The sequence below is a fragment of the Heliangelus exortis genome, chromosome 5 (assembly GCF_036169615.1).
Source record: "Heliangelus exortis chromosome 5, bHelExo1.hap1, whole genome shotgun sequence".
NCBI lineage: Eukaryota > Metazoa > Chordata > Aves > Apodiformes > Trochilidae > Heliangelus > Heliangelus exortis.
The window spans coordinates 39,661,256-39,677,927 of NC_092426.1; the positions used below are offsets into that span (position 1 = coordinate 39,661,256).

The following is a 16,672-nucleotide window of genomic DNA, read 5'->3' on the forward strand; positions in this document are numbered from 1 at the left end:
ACCACAGCACTGGAGCTGTGTTTGTGCAGACCTGATCTCTCTGCTCCTTTTAGTGATCTCTGCTATTTTTCTCATGCAAGCCATGTGGCTGTAGTTTCTGAGTATTTAACAATTGTTCCTGTCACATTGTTGAGCTGCTCCTGCTCAACAACCCTTCGTCAAGGCATCTGGGTTTTACCCTGCTGCTGACCAAGACTTCACCAAAAGGATCCTTGCTTAACGTCTGCAAAGCTTCTTTTTCTGACATACAGCACCCAGAATGGTGAGGAATAGAGGGTATTTTGGCAACATTTTATAGAAGTACTTGTGCTGAATGTAAGTCCCACTGAATTGCACCAAGGAAACGTGATATCTATTTTTTAAAACATGAAACATGGCACACCTGACACATGTAGTCCAGTAACTTTGTCACACTGCTTTTGTCAGCATTGTGTGTGCTATCTTTGCCCCATTTCCCCCTGCTCCTGAGACCTACAGAACAGATGTATTTGAAATGCTACATAGCATCTTTGTGTTGAAGACAGCTCAGGAAAATTAGGCCAGAAGGAATCTCCAGGTTGTTACTATCAACTGCTGTGCAATTCTTGTCAACACTGTAACCCCCACTGCAAATTTGTCTTATTAAGCTTGACAAAAACTGAGGACTTTTTCTTCCGGCTGTTTCACTTGGAAAGTCATTCTAGAACTTCCCTCACAAGTTGTTGGAAACTTTCTTCTAATTTCCAGACTGAAGTTATTTATGGCCAATTTATTGCTCTTAAGCCAGTGTGAACCATGAGGTTTAATATTGCCTTTGTGGCAAACTGTGTGACTTAGATTGCTTTGAATTTAGCGTGGTGTAGAAGCTTGCTCATAGGAGTTTTCCAGTTCATTAATATCTGGTCACTTGTTACTCAGCTGTGCATCTGAGTGTATTCTGAGTATATTCTTTGTGCATCTGAGTCCCAAGATGAGGGGCTGTAAGCACGTGGATTAAGTGCTTCCCTTCTTAAACTAACAGTGAATAGTATTCTCTGATCTTACAGATACCCCTGAATTTGGTAATTGTATTGAATGTCTGTGCTGCTAGAACTGTAATTTTTATATGTGTGCATACAAAATGTGCAGGCATCCTCCCTGTTGGAAGTTGGGATAAAGATGACTCTCAGCTTGACTGTGCTGTGTCTTTCCCACCAATCCCATGAACTGTCCATTCAGCACTCTCTCAGTAGCTGAGATTCTTGTCTTCTTGTTTAACACTATTCTTTTGAGAAGTGCAAAGAAGGGGCCAGCCCTCCCATGTAGCAGCAATGTTTCCTTGTTACCTATGCATGAAAAATGTCCAAAGAAAAGTCAAGCTTTATTTTTTTAAATCTTTGTTCCTGAAGATACAGTTTCTTTTCCAACCAGTCCCTTTTCTGATCTTTGTTCCTTGATCACTAACTCACTTGATGATTCTGTTGATCATCTTTGAGTCCAGGCATGTCTGGTAGTTCCCCTTTTTTTTTTTTTTTTTTTTTTCATTGTTAGTTTTTGCAGCTTTGACTTAAAGACACAACAGACCTCCTCTACATTCAAATTGGTGAATTCTTCAGTTAACTTAGTTGCAGGCTAGTGACAGATTTTTTATATTTAAATTAGCTAATGTGCAGTTGGTCCAATAAGAATTTTCACAATACATCCCTCTGAGATGTTTTCTTCCTCACACCTTACATTTAAATGGCATATCCTTTGACTTCACAACTGGAGACATCATCTAGCTCTACTCCTGAAAGATTTGCAGTCCTCAGTAGGCTTTATGCAAAGCACTTCTTCCATTGTTCATCTTGTAGTATGTTACTACTCTAGTTTGCTGCAGATGAACTTTTACTCTCAAACTGTGTCCAGCACTGACTTTTGCCTCTCAAGAGCAAGATGAAATGACAAAAGCTGTGAGTTGAGCAATTTTGGAAACAGCCACAGCTTCAGGATACCATAAAATACAATGGGTGCATCATAGCATGGGAAGAAACAACCTGCTGCAATCTGTTATGACATTTTGAGGAATTGCTGCCTATCTGGGATGTGTAGGGCATCATGAAAGGAGCTTCTGTCCTTTTTTTTCTGTCCTTTGCATGAAAATATGATTTTTTAAAAAGCAAATGGAACAAGTTACAGTGGGAGAAGAGAGAAAGAACTGGTCAGTCTCACTGCTGCCTGTATTGTGTGTACCCTGATTCACCAGCCACAGGCAGCTGTGATCTCTGCATCCCCATCACCTTGCTCTGTGTTTACTGGGATTCCCAGCGTGCTCCCAGGTGGAGCCTGATCCCTGTCTCTTTCTGCTCTAGATGTTCTGTCTGAAGAACAGATCCGACTGAAGAAACTGAAGAAGCAGGAAGATGATCAGGCCCGGACGGTTGTGGTGCGGCCGAACCCTCCGAACCCGCCGAGCCCTTCCCACAAGCTGACACCTGAACAGTTGAGCATGATAAAAAAGCTTGTGGCTGCTCAGCAGCAGTGCAACCAACGTTCCTTCACAGACAGGCTCAAAGTGACGGTAAGAACTCTGCCAGAATACAAAAAATGTGAAATTGGGGGAGTTGGGGTTGCAGGCAAATTACTTGGGAGAAGAGAGATGCTTTAAACATTGTACCCGTGGGCTAAGGTTCTGTAAAGAGCAGCAAAAGGATGATGTTCCATCACATGTCTCATTTTCTTTCTCTGTTCACTTAATCTTCTCATGATTCTGCCCTCAGTCCATCTCTCAACACAAATGTGTGCTCTCTCTTCCCATTTCCACAGCCATGGCCCCAGGTTCCTGACCCTAATAACCGTGAAGCAAGGCAGCAGCGTTTTGCTCACTTTACAGAGCTTGCAATTATCTCTGTGCAAGAGATTGTGGACTTTGCCAAGCAACTCCCTGGCTTCCTGGAGCTCACCAGGGAAGATCAGATCGCTTTATTGAAGACATCTACCATAGAGGTGAGAGTTTGGCTCCACCACAATATGTAATAGCAGAGATGAAAGAATTCGGAGCAGCTACCTGGAGAACCTGGTCCCATCCCTTATTTTGGGGTGGCAGGCTAAAGGACCTCACCTCTGGGACCATTACTGCAATGCCAGACTATACTGGCAGAAGGACCATGGAGGAGAATGAGGCAAGAGCCTGAGTAGTAGTAGTAAGCAGATATTTCCCCCTTCCCAGAAGCAGACACTTTGTCTTGGAATTTTTAAGCACTCTGAGATAAACATCTTACAAAGTTTTTTGGGTTTGTGGATTTTTTTTTTTTGTTCTCTCCAGAGATGCTCCAACACTCAGCACATTATCAATGTTGAAAGGTTCTTTCCTGTTTTCAGATCAAGCACTTGTATTTCTGGTTTCAGGTGATGCTGTTGGAGACATCTCGGCGCTACAACCCAGAGATTGAGAGCATCACCTTTCTTAAGGACTTGAGCTATAATCGGGACGATTTCGCCAAAGCAGGTGGTGCATTAGACAGGTGTTTCTTCCTTTCCTGTGTCTTGTGTTCCTTCATGTTTTCCTTTTTAATGTGTGCTACTGGAAATAGTGTGTGTAGCCTTAAAGCTGAAGTCAGGTCAGAGGTTTAGAACAGGACCAGACCAATAGCCCCCAAAATCTTTTTTACCTCTAATGTGTGATACTAGTTCAGTTCATAGCTTTTTTTTTTTTTTAAGGTGTGAACTTTCTAAGGAAAATTTAGACTTTTGGCATGAAAATCTTGCTGTAAGAGTGCCTGCAGGGCTGGCGCTGATGTGAACTTCCTTGTTGGTAGAGATTTGACCTGGACATGTGGCCTCAGAGCCATATTTGGTCATAACAAAGCAAACCCCAGTCATCTTTGCAAGGATATCACTTGCCAATCTGGATGCATGCTTTGACTGATGACATTACTGAGAAAACATTTCAGTTGATATGAAGTCTATATCCCTGCTCTAGGTGTGTCATCAGCTCAGTTTATGATGGTGTGTGGTGATGTGATTTCTGAAGTCTGGCTTTTGTTTACAAAACTTTTTCTTCTTTGCTCTTCTGAGTAGCCTTCACTTCAGATTAGGAAGGCAAAAAGCAGGCATCCAGAAAGATTCCTTCCTTCTTGTTCATCCTTCTCTGATGCAGTTGTGCTCCTGGAAATCAGCAGCTTGGGTGCTGTTTCTGGGGAAAGCACCCAGCACACAGACTTGATTGACAGTGGCCTCTGTGTGTTATGACAGTGTATTTCTACCTGACTCTGTTTATCCAAGGAGCTCATTGGAAGCTTAAGTGAGGCTCTGCCTCAGTTCTCCCAGCATCTTGAGCTGAAGGAAAAGCATAGTTCAGACTTCTTGGAACTATCTATTTTTAGCTCAGGCAGATTTAGATGAATCATGAGCATGGGATTAAAGCTTTCTTTGAAAGCAAGAGGGCTGCTGGGTTTGAAGGCAGGATGGTGTGAGTGGAAAGTGTAGATGTTGTACTTGAGAGCTTTAGACTTTTTGACAGACTTACCTGGTAGCTGATGTTGTGTTCTTTTAGCTGTTGATGTGGTGTGGGGCATGTAAGGCTCTAAGGAAACCCAGAAACAATTACCCAGCTGCAATTTTACAGCTAGAGTCTGACTCAGCCACTGCTGTTGCTGCTCACCAGTAGTAGTGGTACATAAAGGGAGATTTCATCCACACTTGGAACATAATGGGAGATTTTTTTTTCCTGCCTGCCTGTCCTCCCTCCCTGGCCTAATGCTGTGGGTGTCTGGCAGCTTATGCTGTGAGAGGGAGGGAAAGAGAGGAGACAATTGTTTTTGCCTCCTCACCTTGTTCTCCTTTTGTTTCTTGCAGGTCTGCAGTTTGAGTTCATTAACCCCATCTTTGAGTTCTCAAAGGGAATGAATGAGCTACAGCTCAATGATGCTGAATATGCACTTTTAATTGCCATCAACATTTTTTCTGCAGGTAAGGAGGTCTGAAGAACTGCAGCAGTGAGTCAAAGGGCAAAGAAAGTGGAGTTAAGGAAGGTCACGAGCTGAAGAGGAGTAGTAGAGGGTGTACAGGGTGTAGTGATAAAGGGTGCATGTTATTCCTTCTGCCTAGGGTAGTTATTCATTATATTCTGAATTTACTAGTGCCGTCTCTGGAGGAAATCTTGATTCCCCGTTGCTGGAAAAGCATATGGAAAATCTTCCTGGTTTAGAAATCGCTATTTCCCTGTCCCCTGGGTGGACTTGGCACCTCTCTGGTGCGGTGCGGGTCAGGAGGGACATCTAGTGGTAGAATGGTGCGGGACCGGGCTGGCGCTGGGCCGGGACAGGCCCTTGCAGGGAAGCCACCCTTACACTTCTTATTTTCTGTATTGTCACCTGAAAGATGGTTTGGCTGCTGGAGGGACTTTCCCATTCCCTCCTGAATGGACAGCATCTTCACTGGGACAGGAATGTGAGCCCAAACACAATGCTACAAGTGCTACTTTGCAGCTTTTTAGGACTTGGATTGGACTCCCCATGTGCAATAGATACAAGTGAAAACAGTTACAGAAAACTGACATAGCTGCTGCAGTCAGGGATGACTCTCCTAGCTGAGCTGGGTGACTGGTAGATGAGTTTTTGGGGAGAGAGTGTACTGAGAGACAGGAGTTAGGCAGGGCTGTCAGTCCCAGTGAAGCTGTCTGTGGCAGCTTGCTTACTTCTGCTTTTTGCAGACCGACCGAACGTGCAGGACCAGTCCCTGGTGGAGAGACTGCAGCACACCTATGTGGAAGCCCTTCATTCTTACATTTGCATCAACAGACCAAATGTAAGTGCCTGACCAGCACATTCCCCAGGATGATGCAAACTGATTTGGTATTTGTGCAGGCACAGTTCCTGCAGTACTCTCTGTGACAGGCGTCTTGCTGCCTGTGATGCCATGCTCTGCCCTTCTGTGGCTCCTTGGTAGCAGCTGCGAATGCAGGATTTGTGTGTGACCTGTCCCAGCCTGCTGTCATCTGGCATGTTCCATAGTTTGGCTCTCAGGGAAAATTTGGAGTTTTGGGACGTGGTGTGGCGGGACGTAGTATTTCTGTTCCTCCACACCACTGTGTCCTGGAGAATGTTTGGTTTGGAGGCACGTGGTTACAGTGCATCATCTGGAGCAGTAATCTGTTGGTTTTGAGCAAAGTTTCAGTGTGACTTCACTAACAGCAAAGTTTCAGTGTGACTTTCCTAACATCCATCTGTTCATCTGCCTGCAGGACCGCCTGATGTTCCCACGGATGTTAATGAAGCTGGTCAGCCTCAGGACACTTAGCAGTGTCCACTCTGAACAAGTGTTTGCCCTTCGGCTGCAGGACAAGAAACTCCCTCCCCTGCTCTCAGAAATCTGGGACGTGCATGAGTGACTGCATGCACCCAGGGCACTGATAATGCTGACATAATGCCATCTCCCAGCCTTCGCTAACGAGAAGCCAGCCTCCCCTCTCCAAAGCACTGAACTCTGGGCTAGGCAGTGCAGGGAGGGATGAGCCCGGGGTTTCCATGTTGTCATGAGACTATGGAGGAGGCAGCTGGGGTAGAACAGATTGGGGGGGGGCTGGTTTCCATGTAGTGTCCATATACCCCAAATGAATAACGCAAAACATCTGAAAGCGATAAAAATGAAGACCTTCCCCACCTCACACACATCTCTTTCTTCAGAGTCTTTCTCTCTCTAAGCATGTCCTGAGGGCTTGTCCATTGATCCTCTTCTGTCTTGTTGATTATGAAAATGAATTTGCAGGAACTTGCCAAACCCTCTCTCTTGAGAGTAGCCCAGCTTGAAAGGCTTCTGCAGGGTCCCCAGTGTACCTGGATCTGAGGAGCTCAGGGAAGTCAATGTGGATGTTCTAGGGGTTTCACTGGATTTCCTATAAATAAAAACTCTTGTATCTGCTGCCCTTTACAATGATTCCAAGAGAAGTAGCTGTTATTTGAGACTTCATCTCTAGAGCTGCCCTGTCATTCTGGCCCTCCTTTGGGAGAAGGATTCCTCTAATGTGTAGCACCCTTTGTCTAACAGGGAGGTCTTCTGGGTAGGGAGTGTTTGTACATCAGACAGATGTCAGGCATAAAGTAGTGGATTTTAAAAAATGTAATGCATCACAATTTTATCTCCTGGTGGTTCTCAGCCAGTTCACCTTTGATTTGCTAACAGCTGAAAAACCTTAGTTGGAAACAAATCAAGGCATAGATTTTATCTTTAGGGATGGGATAGAAGAATGATAGGTGGGGAAGGACTGGTTACCTAGGCAAGGTAGGTGTGGTGGAAGGATCTCAAAAACTTCCAAGAATTTGGAAAATGGGTATGTGTTCCAAGGTGAGTGTGAAGATGTATCTGCCAAGGAGAGAGGATACACTGCATTTAGGGAAACACGTGGGCATTGTGTAAGCTGTTGGCTGCACGACTTTCAGATTGTGGGCCGCAGGGAAACTGGGTGTAACCAGATCCACTTGCATCTTCTTCCTTTTGCCAAAGTCTTTCCAAGGAACTTGCTCAAGGTTTCAGTGGTGGTCATGGGATATGGGGCTCCCTCCTGTCTGAGGACTGCCAGCTGTTTTAGGAGGTCGTTTGGGTCTTGTATCTTTTCTTCACTTTGGGCACTGTGAGATCCATACTGGATTTATGCCCCAAGTTCTTAAGTATCCACATCCATAAGTATTCTAGGATTTACAGCAATATTTTGTCTGACAGAAGAGAGCTATACTGTTGTAAAGCATGTTCCTTATTTTCCAAGAAACAACACCTTACGGCTGATCTCAGAGATGTAACCTGAAGTATCCTGGTAGCTTGGTCTCATGAGTCTTCTCTGTCACAGGGGTCTATGTTTGCTTGCCCGGTGAGCATCCCAAGAGCCTAGGTTCACATGGCTCTTTTTGTTTGTTTGTTTTTTAGTTTTGTTTTTTTGGCTGTGTATCTGAGCGCTATGCCCATGGTGAGGGTATCGTGTCCATTTTGCACTTGAGGTTGGTCCCCTGCCACTGGCCTTCACTCTGCACCTTTGTAAAGCACTTGTAACAATCTGTAAAATAATCTGTTGTTTTTTATAACTCATTGCAATTGCAAAAATTCTTGTTTAAATCTGTATTTTTAACTAATCTGTTTGAGAAATGTTAATGTTTATATAAAAGAATAAAGCCTAATACAGGATTTTGACATTCCTTGATGTGCTGTCGTTAGACTGGAGGAACATGGAATAAGTTTTTTGATGTAACAAGCTTGAAAGCTGATAAAAAAGTGAGCGTACAGGTTGGAGAGAATCAAGAAGTGGTGAAAATGAAACAGCAGTCCAACACCTAGCAGTTTCTTTGGGCCCCTGGCAGTTGAGTGGATTTTGGCAGCATCCTAGCTGATACCAGGGTATGAACACGTCAGAAATGATCAGCACAAGAGAAGCAACAGCAGGGACAGCTGTCTGTCTGCTGGGGCTGAGGAGGTGGAGGACTCTTTAACATAAGCTGCTTAGCACTCCCCACTACGGGAAAGGAAAGCAATTGTCAAACTCAGCAGGGCTCCCCCACCCACAGGCTGCTCTGCTGAATTCTGCATTGCTTCAGAGCATAAAATTTAAATTGGAAGCTACTAATAAATTAGAGGAAGAGGGAACGTGGATAAACTTGTAGGAGACTGCAACAGGGTATGGAATAACAAGCAGAGCTCGGTCCAGCCCTTGGTGGGTTACAGAGAGGGCAGCTGGGCCTCTGCTCCAGGGATCTGCTGAAGAAGGAGAGTGTTGGAAGAGGCAGTGAAGCTGCAGCTTCATTTTTAGCTTTATTCTCTCCATTTTGAGCTTGTTCTCAGTTTTATTAATTTGAAGAGAAAACCTGTGTGTGAATCGGAGGTATTTTCAAGGTACAACCCGTGATGATGATGCAGTAGTAAAAAACTAATTTTCCTTGGCTCTCACTTTTTCCACCTCTTTTCATTGCCATGAAATGAAATATAAGCTCCTTATTTACATGTTCACATTCTTGGTTTTTTTTTTTTTTTCTTTTTAAAGTGTAAATCAGTACAGAATTGTTTTTAGTTTTATAGCAGCTTCCCAGATTAGCCCAGGGAGCTGAAGTATATGGGGAAAGAACTTTCCCTGAGATCAGCGGCCCTTTGTCCTTTTTGCTGACCTGGCCACGGGGGAAATCACGGGGTGCTTGAACTACAACCTCAGGCCGGGTTCCCTTTGGCTGTACCTCGCTGCAGCAGCTGTGCTTGCTCCATCTATTCCGATCAAGAAGGGGAGGAAGGAAAAAAAGGTGGGGGGATGCTTCTGAAATCCCAGATCCTGCGCAATGGGCAGAGTACAGACGTGCAATAGCACAGCGGGCATTTCAGAGTTTTGCACTTTAAAAGAAACCCGAAACACAAAAATCAAACACCGGGATGCTAGCAGCACATTGAGTTGCATTTTGTGTTTAGTAATTTCGGGTTTGTTAATAAATGGGGTCGGCAGGATTTTGGAAAGAACGAGATATCTGCCTCAAGCCCACAACACCCGAGCTCCCCCCACACCTCCGGGCGAGGGGTCAACTCCCTCCCCTCCTCCTGGCCGGGCTTGCCCGGAACCGGGCTTTGCTGCGAGGCTTCTCCTTCAGCTTCAGAGCAGCGGTTCGAGAGCAGAGGCTCGGCAGAGCGGCAGAACCCCGGCTTCTTTTCACCCAGACACGTCCTGATCCGGGAGGCTGTGTCCACGCAGCTTTTTTTTTTTTTTTTTCCCCGCCTGCTGCCCCTCACCGTGCAGGGGTGACAGCTGAAGGGTGACGGAACCGCGGGGACAGAACCAGAACCGGTCCCGGTCCGGTCCGACGCGCGAGCCCCTTCCCGCACGCCCCAGCTGCAGCGCCCCCTGGCGGCAGGCCGGGGGGCGGCTCCCCCCGCCTCCAGTTCCAGTGGTTCGCTCCTCTCCCCCCCCAAGGCGGGAGGCGGTGGCGCGGTCCGCTCCTGGCGCTCGATGCGGAACTGGGCGGGCGATGCAGAACGGCCCGGGCGGCGGAGGAGGAGGAGGAGGCGGTGGCAGCAGCGGGGAAGGTGAACGGGGAATCCGGGCAGGTGAGCCGGACAACGGTCGGACCGGGGGCGGTGCCTGTACGCACATTCCAGAAGCGGGGAGTCTGCCTCAGAGCCGCACGACGGGGGTCGGGCAGGAGAGCGCGGGCTGGGGCTGCCTGAGGTGATCCGCAGCCGGGCCAGCTGCCGGCAGGGCCCTCACACCCCCACCTCACCTCACACCTCAGGGCTGAGCGCTGTGGTGATGCTCGGGCAGGGCGAGCCTTTCCGCAAGGTCACTGCAGGAGCGGGCAGAGGAGATGGTGGCTGCCCGAGGGCTGCTGCATCCTCCCGGGCTCTGGCCCCTCAGGGATGTCCCCGGGCGGGAACGGGCGGCAGCCCCTCGGGGTTCACCTGCGGGTTTCCAGCGGAGCTGGAGCCCTGGAAATGGCGGCGGCGGCGCCGTGCGGGGAGGGGGCTTGGGCGGGTGTGAGGGCACAGCGGGACACCCCGACCCCCCCAGACAGGCAGGGCCGGGGCAGGGCCTCCCTCCCGCCTCTCCTGGGTCCCTGCCGGGAGGGATGGCGAGGGGAGATGCAGGACGGGCTGAGCTCTTCTGAAGAGGCCAGGGGTGCAGCCTTGGGAAGGGATTGCTGCAGTGATGTGACTGCGAAGGAGGTGTTTTTACTCCTTGGTTTGTAAACAGCAGATCCTGTTACTCCCCAGGACAGTAGAATAGGAAATCCACTTTATACTAGGCAATTTCTAATGAAGTCACCTATAAATCAGGAGCGTTTTCATTTAGAAATGGGTGTCACCACCTTGCTGTGTTGCTCACTTATTTTTAGGCGGAGGAGGGGAAGAAAGCTTGGTCTGCCTTACTGTTTGTGTAAAGTCATGATAAAGAAGTGCTTAGAGAAATGGTAAGGCTTGGAGGAAACAGACTTCTTGTCTGGCTTCACTCCCTTTCCCCTTGGACTTCCCTGCGTACCATATGCACAAAATAATGAATCTGCAGCCCCATGGAGATGGGGTAGAGCTGTGAATCTGGCAATACATTGTTCTTTCCCCGGGCAAGCCAGCCATTTTCTCTACATTTGGTGCAACTCTGGGTCAGCATTTCTGTTGGCATGCTCTCAAGTGTCCTTGCTGTGCTCTCTGCAGCATCATTTATCTGCAAAAAAGGATGCTACTGGTTGACAGAAGCAAGAGAGGGGAAGATGTATTGTGGTGTCCTGAGGGTCATTTACCAAACCAGAGTCATCCAAATATAGGTTATTTGGGAAGTGTCTCCATTTTTGGACTTTCTACTGCTTGAACCTTGTGAACTGTGTTGAATAGGCAGAAGTACTTGCTGTTTTCAGCACTAATGAAAACCTGCAATCTTGACACATCAGAAGGAGGAGCACCTCAGAGATGGAACACAGCTAAAATTCAGGTTTTGCAGGATCTAATCTGTCCATCCCCTCATAGAATGTTATGTAATACTGAGCTGATGGATCATTCCAGCTGTAAAACAGTTCTTTTGCTTTACTGTTTTGTCATTAGAAAACGAAGAGCTCTTGGACCCAATTTAATAAATCCTGGAATTAACTATGTACTCATTAAGCATCTTACTGTGTGCTTAACAAAATGCAAAATCACCAGCAAGTCCCTAGAACACTTTTGTTTAGGAAACTTGTTTTCACTAAAAGATCTTGTATGTGCCTATTCAGTGGTGCTGCAGTTGTATTTCAAGTCTTGACTTTAATGTTTTTATCAGATTTAGCAGCTTTCAAGCTGTAAGTTTTAGGGTTCTAATGCATTAGAACTACTACACAACATCACTGCTTTTAAAACAATTCAAGGTTTACTGGGTGGTCAAAAAAGGAAAATAATGTCCACACTGAAAGAATGTTGTCTCTACAAAATGTGTAATATGGTCACGATATATTTTGGTCATGTAAGGTGCCAAAGCACTGATTTTGTCTGGGTTGGGGTGAGGGGCACTGAGGCTCATCATTTATAGCTTCTCCCCTCTCAACTTAAGCCATATCAAAAATTTAAGTTATTTATGGACAGGATATGCTAGACATAGCTCTGGGAAGATGGTCAGTCTGGTCCACCTGGTATCTCCTGCAATGAGTCAGTTGAAAGCCCAAATATTTATGAAAATTTCTGGTGTTAAATTAGCGAGACAGGAGTACAGCTGAATCCCAGGAGAGTAAATCTGTTCACAGCTTCTGATTTAAGGCACTTGAGCTAGCATATTTTCTCTGATACTTTTCCCTAGATACTTTGTTACAGAGAAATTTTATTTTATTTTATTTTATTTTATTTTATTTTATTTAGAGATTGAGTACATGACAGGGGGTAAAAAATGTAAAATTTGGTGGCTTGGCCATCACTTGACAGTTTTTTAACTAGTGCCATTGTGCTCTCAAGGTGAAATTGATACTTTTTTTGTTAAAGCCAAGTTCTGAGTTGAATGTTACACTTTCCATTAGCATGGAATTGGAGACAGGCAATGCATATGTTACAACCCAGATGATTAATTCCTGCCAATGTCCTTTGACTCTGTTGTGCCTACAGCTAAGATACAGACCACTAAATGTCTGGGCAAAAAGGCTTTGATGTAGTTACTCAGTGCATTGGTAGAAAATACAGAATGCAGCTACTGATTCTGGATTTGCAGCAAAGAGGAAGGGATTTAGAAACAAGAATCAAAGAAATTGATATGCATGATTAACATTGCTTCCCTAGTTTAAATGATCTCCATCTATCTGCAGGCATAAATTTTCATGAAGGAAAAGCATTGTGAGTGACCTAGGAAGACATGAAATTAAATAAAAGTGAGCAGCATGAGGCATCAATGAGATGGGATTGTTTTTTTAGTGGGACAATCTGTTAATCTGGGTAATAACTGTGATGTTTCTTTTGATGATGGAAGGATTTGCTGCTTTTCCTTCTCCACCTCAAGAGCTGCAAAAAACTCTCACAATGACCTACTGTTTGCTCTCTGTAACTGAACCTCTATAACTCAGCTGGTCTTTGTTGTCTGAGCTAGAAAATAATTTTAGAGCAATTATGTTCTTTGTCACTTGAGGCCTTTAAACCTGTCGAGACCACATGAAAATTACAGTTGGTGATTGAGAAACAAGCTCCTGATTTGTCTCTTGGAACTAGAATAACCCAGCAAAACTCTGAAGAAATTACCCATATGCTGCCAGGAGGTCTAAAATCTCTTTATACCAGAGACTGCCCAGATGAGGAGGCTATGCCTTTTCATGCTTAGAAACCACAGAATTGCAAGAGATTAAGTTTACTTTTAGCCACTGCTGCCAGCAGGACCCTTGCAGTGATTCAAAGGTGAAAAAGTGCTGCTTGCCTATGACTAAATTGCCTGTGCTGGGGCAATCCTGACGTTTTGCTCCTGGGCACTGTGGTTAAGGACAAGGCTGTTGCCTTTCCAAGTGCCTGTGAAAAAGAATGCCTCAGTATAGCACCAGGAACAAAGTCTCATGGTTTCCTCTTTCTTCTACAGCCCTCAGTATTTCACGGCACTCATCATGCTGCTTTAGATGTGTCCTGTAATGTTTGCCAAATCTCTCCTTCTTGTTTCGCTTGTAACTGATTTCTGAGCAAGCTGTTGGAAGTGGTATTGTGAGAATCAGGGAATTAGCTTTGTTTTTTCACACAGTGGACAGAGACAGCCAGATTGACAGTGATGTATCCGATGACCTCCAGGAGCTCTGTTTCTGTGTTATCTTTTTTTTTTCCTTATCTGTTCTTTTTCTTTGTCACACCTGTGAGTTCTGTGCTGTGTTTGTGTCCTGGTTCCCTGTGAATTCCAACTGAATTTCCCACTGTCAGTATCAGATGTTTGATTGTCTCCTTGTCCATAGCTTTGACACCAGGTTCCCTGCTTGCCTGGGTGTATTGTGCTTGCTCTGGAGTGGCCCAGCTGGCAGGAGATGGGGAGTTCTGCCTCTGCCTGCTCACAGCTCATCATATACCAGGAGAGGAGCACTTTTTTTTGGTGATAAAGATGATTAAGAATCAAAACACCAAAATGGCTTCACCCATGAACACTGAGCCCACTCTGCTGCCATGGTGTGGTTTGTTTCCACTTGATAGCTGAAGCTGCTCTCTGCTGGTGCTACCAGCTGGGCATGTTTGTTCTGTCCTCTAGGCCACCTCATTTCTCACTTCTTTCTGTCATTAATCTTTAGACATACCCAGCAGATACTCTGTTTTCTCTGGTTCCTTTGCTGTGCTGACTGCCTTTGTCTGGAGGTTCTTTGGGACCCCTTGTTCTGTCACTCACTGACCCAAGCAGTTGCTTGAAGTAGTTCCTATCTCTGCTCTTGGAGCAAGCTTCCCCCCACTGTTTCCATGTCTGTGCTCTCGTGTCCCAGAACACTAGTGGAGAGAAAGCAGATTTTTTTTTCTTTTCCTTTGAGTTTTGACCAGCTGGTACTGTGTTTCATCAAAGAAATGAATAGTGGTATTGATCTGAGTGTAGGAATTTCTGCTCTTACACAGTTCTGATGAAGAAGAGGGTTAGTATAGAAGGAAGGAATAACAAGGCAGGTGGCAGAGGCAGGGAAACAGGATGAGTATTTCTAAGATGAAGCAGAACAGATGTGAGGCTTTGGGTACCAGTAGCGTGGTGCTAACAACAGCCAAATATCTGGATTATTTCAAGTATTTCTCTTTATTTTCCGGCTCTCATTATCCTGAGCAATGTTTCAGTCTTTCTACACTGTCTGTGTGTGTCTGCCTCTTCTGCTTTATAAATGCCTGGAATTTATTGCTGGGATCCCAGCAAGCCTGTCATTTGTCCCTGTGTCCCACCTCCAGGAAGGGGGAGTTGTATGTCCCTGTATTTGGTGGTGCTGTGTGGGATGTGACCTCTTAAATGAGTAGGTGAACAGCTTGAAACCTACCTGGGAGGAGAAGCCACTATGCCTGCTGTGTCTCTCCTACCTGCTGTCCTCTTGTGAAAATTTTTGGGCCTACAGGAAAGCTGGGGTAGGGCTTTTTACATGGGTGTGTAGCAAGAGGACAGGGGGAAATGGTTTCAAATTGGAAGAGGGGAGATTCAGGTTGGACATGAGGAAGAAATTCCTTCCTGTGAGGGTGCTGAGCCCCTGTGCCAGGTTTCCCAGGGAAGCTGTGGCTGCCCCATCCCTGGCAGTGTCTCAGGTCAGATTGGATGGGGCTTGGAGCACCCTGGGCTGGTGGGAGGTGTCCCTGACCATGCATGGGGTTGGAATTGTGTGATCTTGAAGGTCCTTTCCAACCCAAACCATTCTATGATTCTTATTCTAAGTCTCTTCCCTGAGCTCCTGGCTTAGAGCTGCTCACCCTGGCTGGGGAGGAACTGTGGTGAGGGAGAGCACTGAATAATTTAGCAGTTGCAGCTGCATCCAGCAGTTCTCTCAAATGTCACATGCTTTGTTGTTTTCTTGTTATTTTTTATGGGTGCTACATTTGGAGTGTTTGGCTTTTGGAAAAAACCTTCAGGTGTTTGTGCTATGGGAAGTGAGGCCTACTTCTCCAGCAGGAAAGGGGAGTGGAAGCATCTTGTGGAGGCTGGGGTCTAGGTTTTATTTAGAAGCAAGGAGAAAGTGTCTCACTTCAAAGCTGAAGCCCAAAGCAATGCTGGCTTGGAAAAGAATGTAATCCCTGTAGTGGCTGCAGAAGGTGAGGAATTCAGTTGGGGTGTTGTGTAGGTTTTGATTTGCCCTCCCTTCTCTCCCACTCCTCCCCCCTTGTGAAGTGCATGAGTGGCTGCTGCTGGAGATTTAAGGATCAATAAAAAGCTGACAAGATATAAATAGATGAGAAGGTTCTTGTAGCTGGTGATGTTGCACAAGGAGAGGGGAAAAAAGGACAGACTTGAAAAGAGTGAAGGGCAAGGAACCACAGCTCCTCTGTTACTGCTCTCCCATGCAAGTCTCTGGAGATGATTTTTAAATAGAAGATGAGTTTGAATTCAAGCAGTTTAGAGCAGTAGAACTGGCTGGGCTGACAGGTTTGTTTTTACAGCAGAATTTATGTTCTGCAAGGACGTGGTGAGTGATGCTCTGCCTGCCCTGCTCTGGGGGGAGCTGCAGGGAGGGTCACCAGGCTGGTGCTTCTGGCAGTAAAGGAGGGGAGGAAGATGAGGTCTTTGACCTAAACTGAAGTGTGCAAAATGAACTGGGGCTGAACCTAATATCTGTCACCTGCTTCCTGTGAGCAAGTGGAGCACTGCAAAAGTGCATGTTTCTCCTCCATGGGTTTATCCTTGATGATTTTCCCCAACAATGTAGTAGAATAAACTGGACAAGAGGATTAGCGTGCTGTTCTTTCTCACATGCTTATCACTCATAGCTCATTCAAGGCTTTGGATTTGATTTTTCTTTTTGGGTTTTTTTGTTTTGTTTTTTTTTGCTTGTTTGTTAAACAATTAGTATAGGAATGCTGCAGCTGCATGGTTTTCAGATGCCTACTGGTGGGTTCAGCTGTGCTTCTGTGGGGCAGTTACTGCTGGGACTGCTCCTTTGCATGTGCTGCTGCCTGCAAGCTCCTGTTGGGATGACACCTTTACCTGCTTTTCGTGTCCTTTTACACATCCTTTTTTTTGGTGCAAGTCTAAAGGAGCAGCTGCAGTGGATGCCTCTGGGAGCATCCTGTGTGTACCTAGGTGAGCAGATTTTGTCAGCTCCTATTGGTCCTCAGCTTCCCATACCCAGGAGGGGTG

General features: G+C 45.9%; 2 protein-coding genes across 33 annotated transcripts in view; both read left to right on the forward strand.

Moving 5' to 3' along the window:
• NR1H3 (nuclear receptor subfamily 1 group H member 3) overlaps positions 1-8,112 on the forward strand; it is a 31,985-nt gene extending 23,873 nt beyond the window's left edge. For all 7 annotated transcript variants that reach the window (XM_071744921.1, XM_071744917.1, XM_071744919.1 and 4 more), the window contains 6 exons: positions 2,310-2,518; positions 2,764-2,943; positions 3,346-3,445; positions 4,795-4,908; positions 5,651-5,745; positions 6,182-8,112. In XM_071744921.1, coding sequence (XP_071601022.1) covers positions 2,310-2,518; positions 2,764-2,943; positions 3,346-3,445; positions 4,795-4,908; positions 5,651-5,745; positions 6,182-6,328 — 845 coding nt within the window. In that variant the 3' untranslated portion in view covers positions 6,329-8,112. The remainder of the gene's footprint in view (positions 1-2,309; positions 2,519-2,763; positions 2,944-3,345; positions 3,446-4,794; positions 4,909-5,650; positions 5,746-6,181) is intronic.
• Positions 8,113-9,891: 1,779 nt separating this feature from the next.
• Positions 9,892-16,672, forward strand: part of MADD (MAP kinase activating death domain) — a 68,045-nt gene continuing 61,264 nt past the window's right edge. For 25 of the 26 annotated variants that reach the window (XM_071744865.1, XM_071744875.1, XM_071744883.1 and 22 more), the window contains exon 1: positions 9,892-10,005. The gene's annotated coding sequence lies outside the window, so the exon portion shown is untranslated. The remainder of the gene's footprint in view (positions 10,006-16,672) is intronic. The other variant, XM_071744881.1, reaches the window with a different exon arrangement.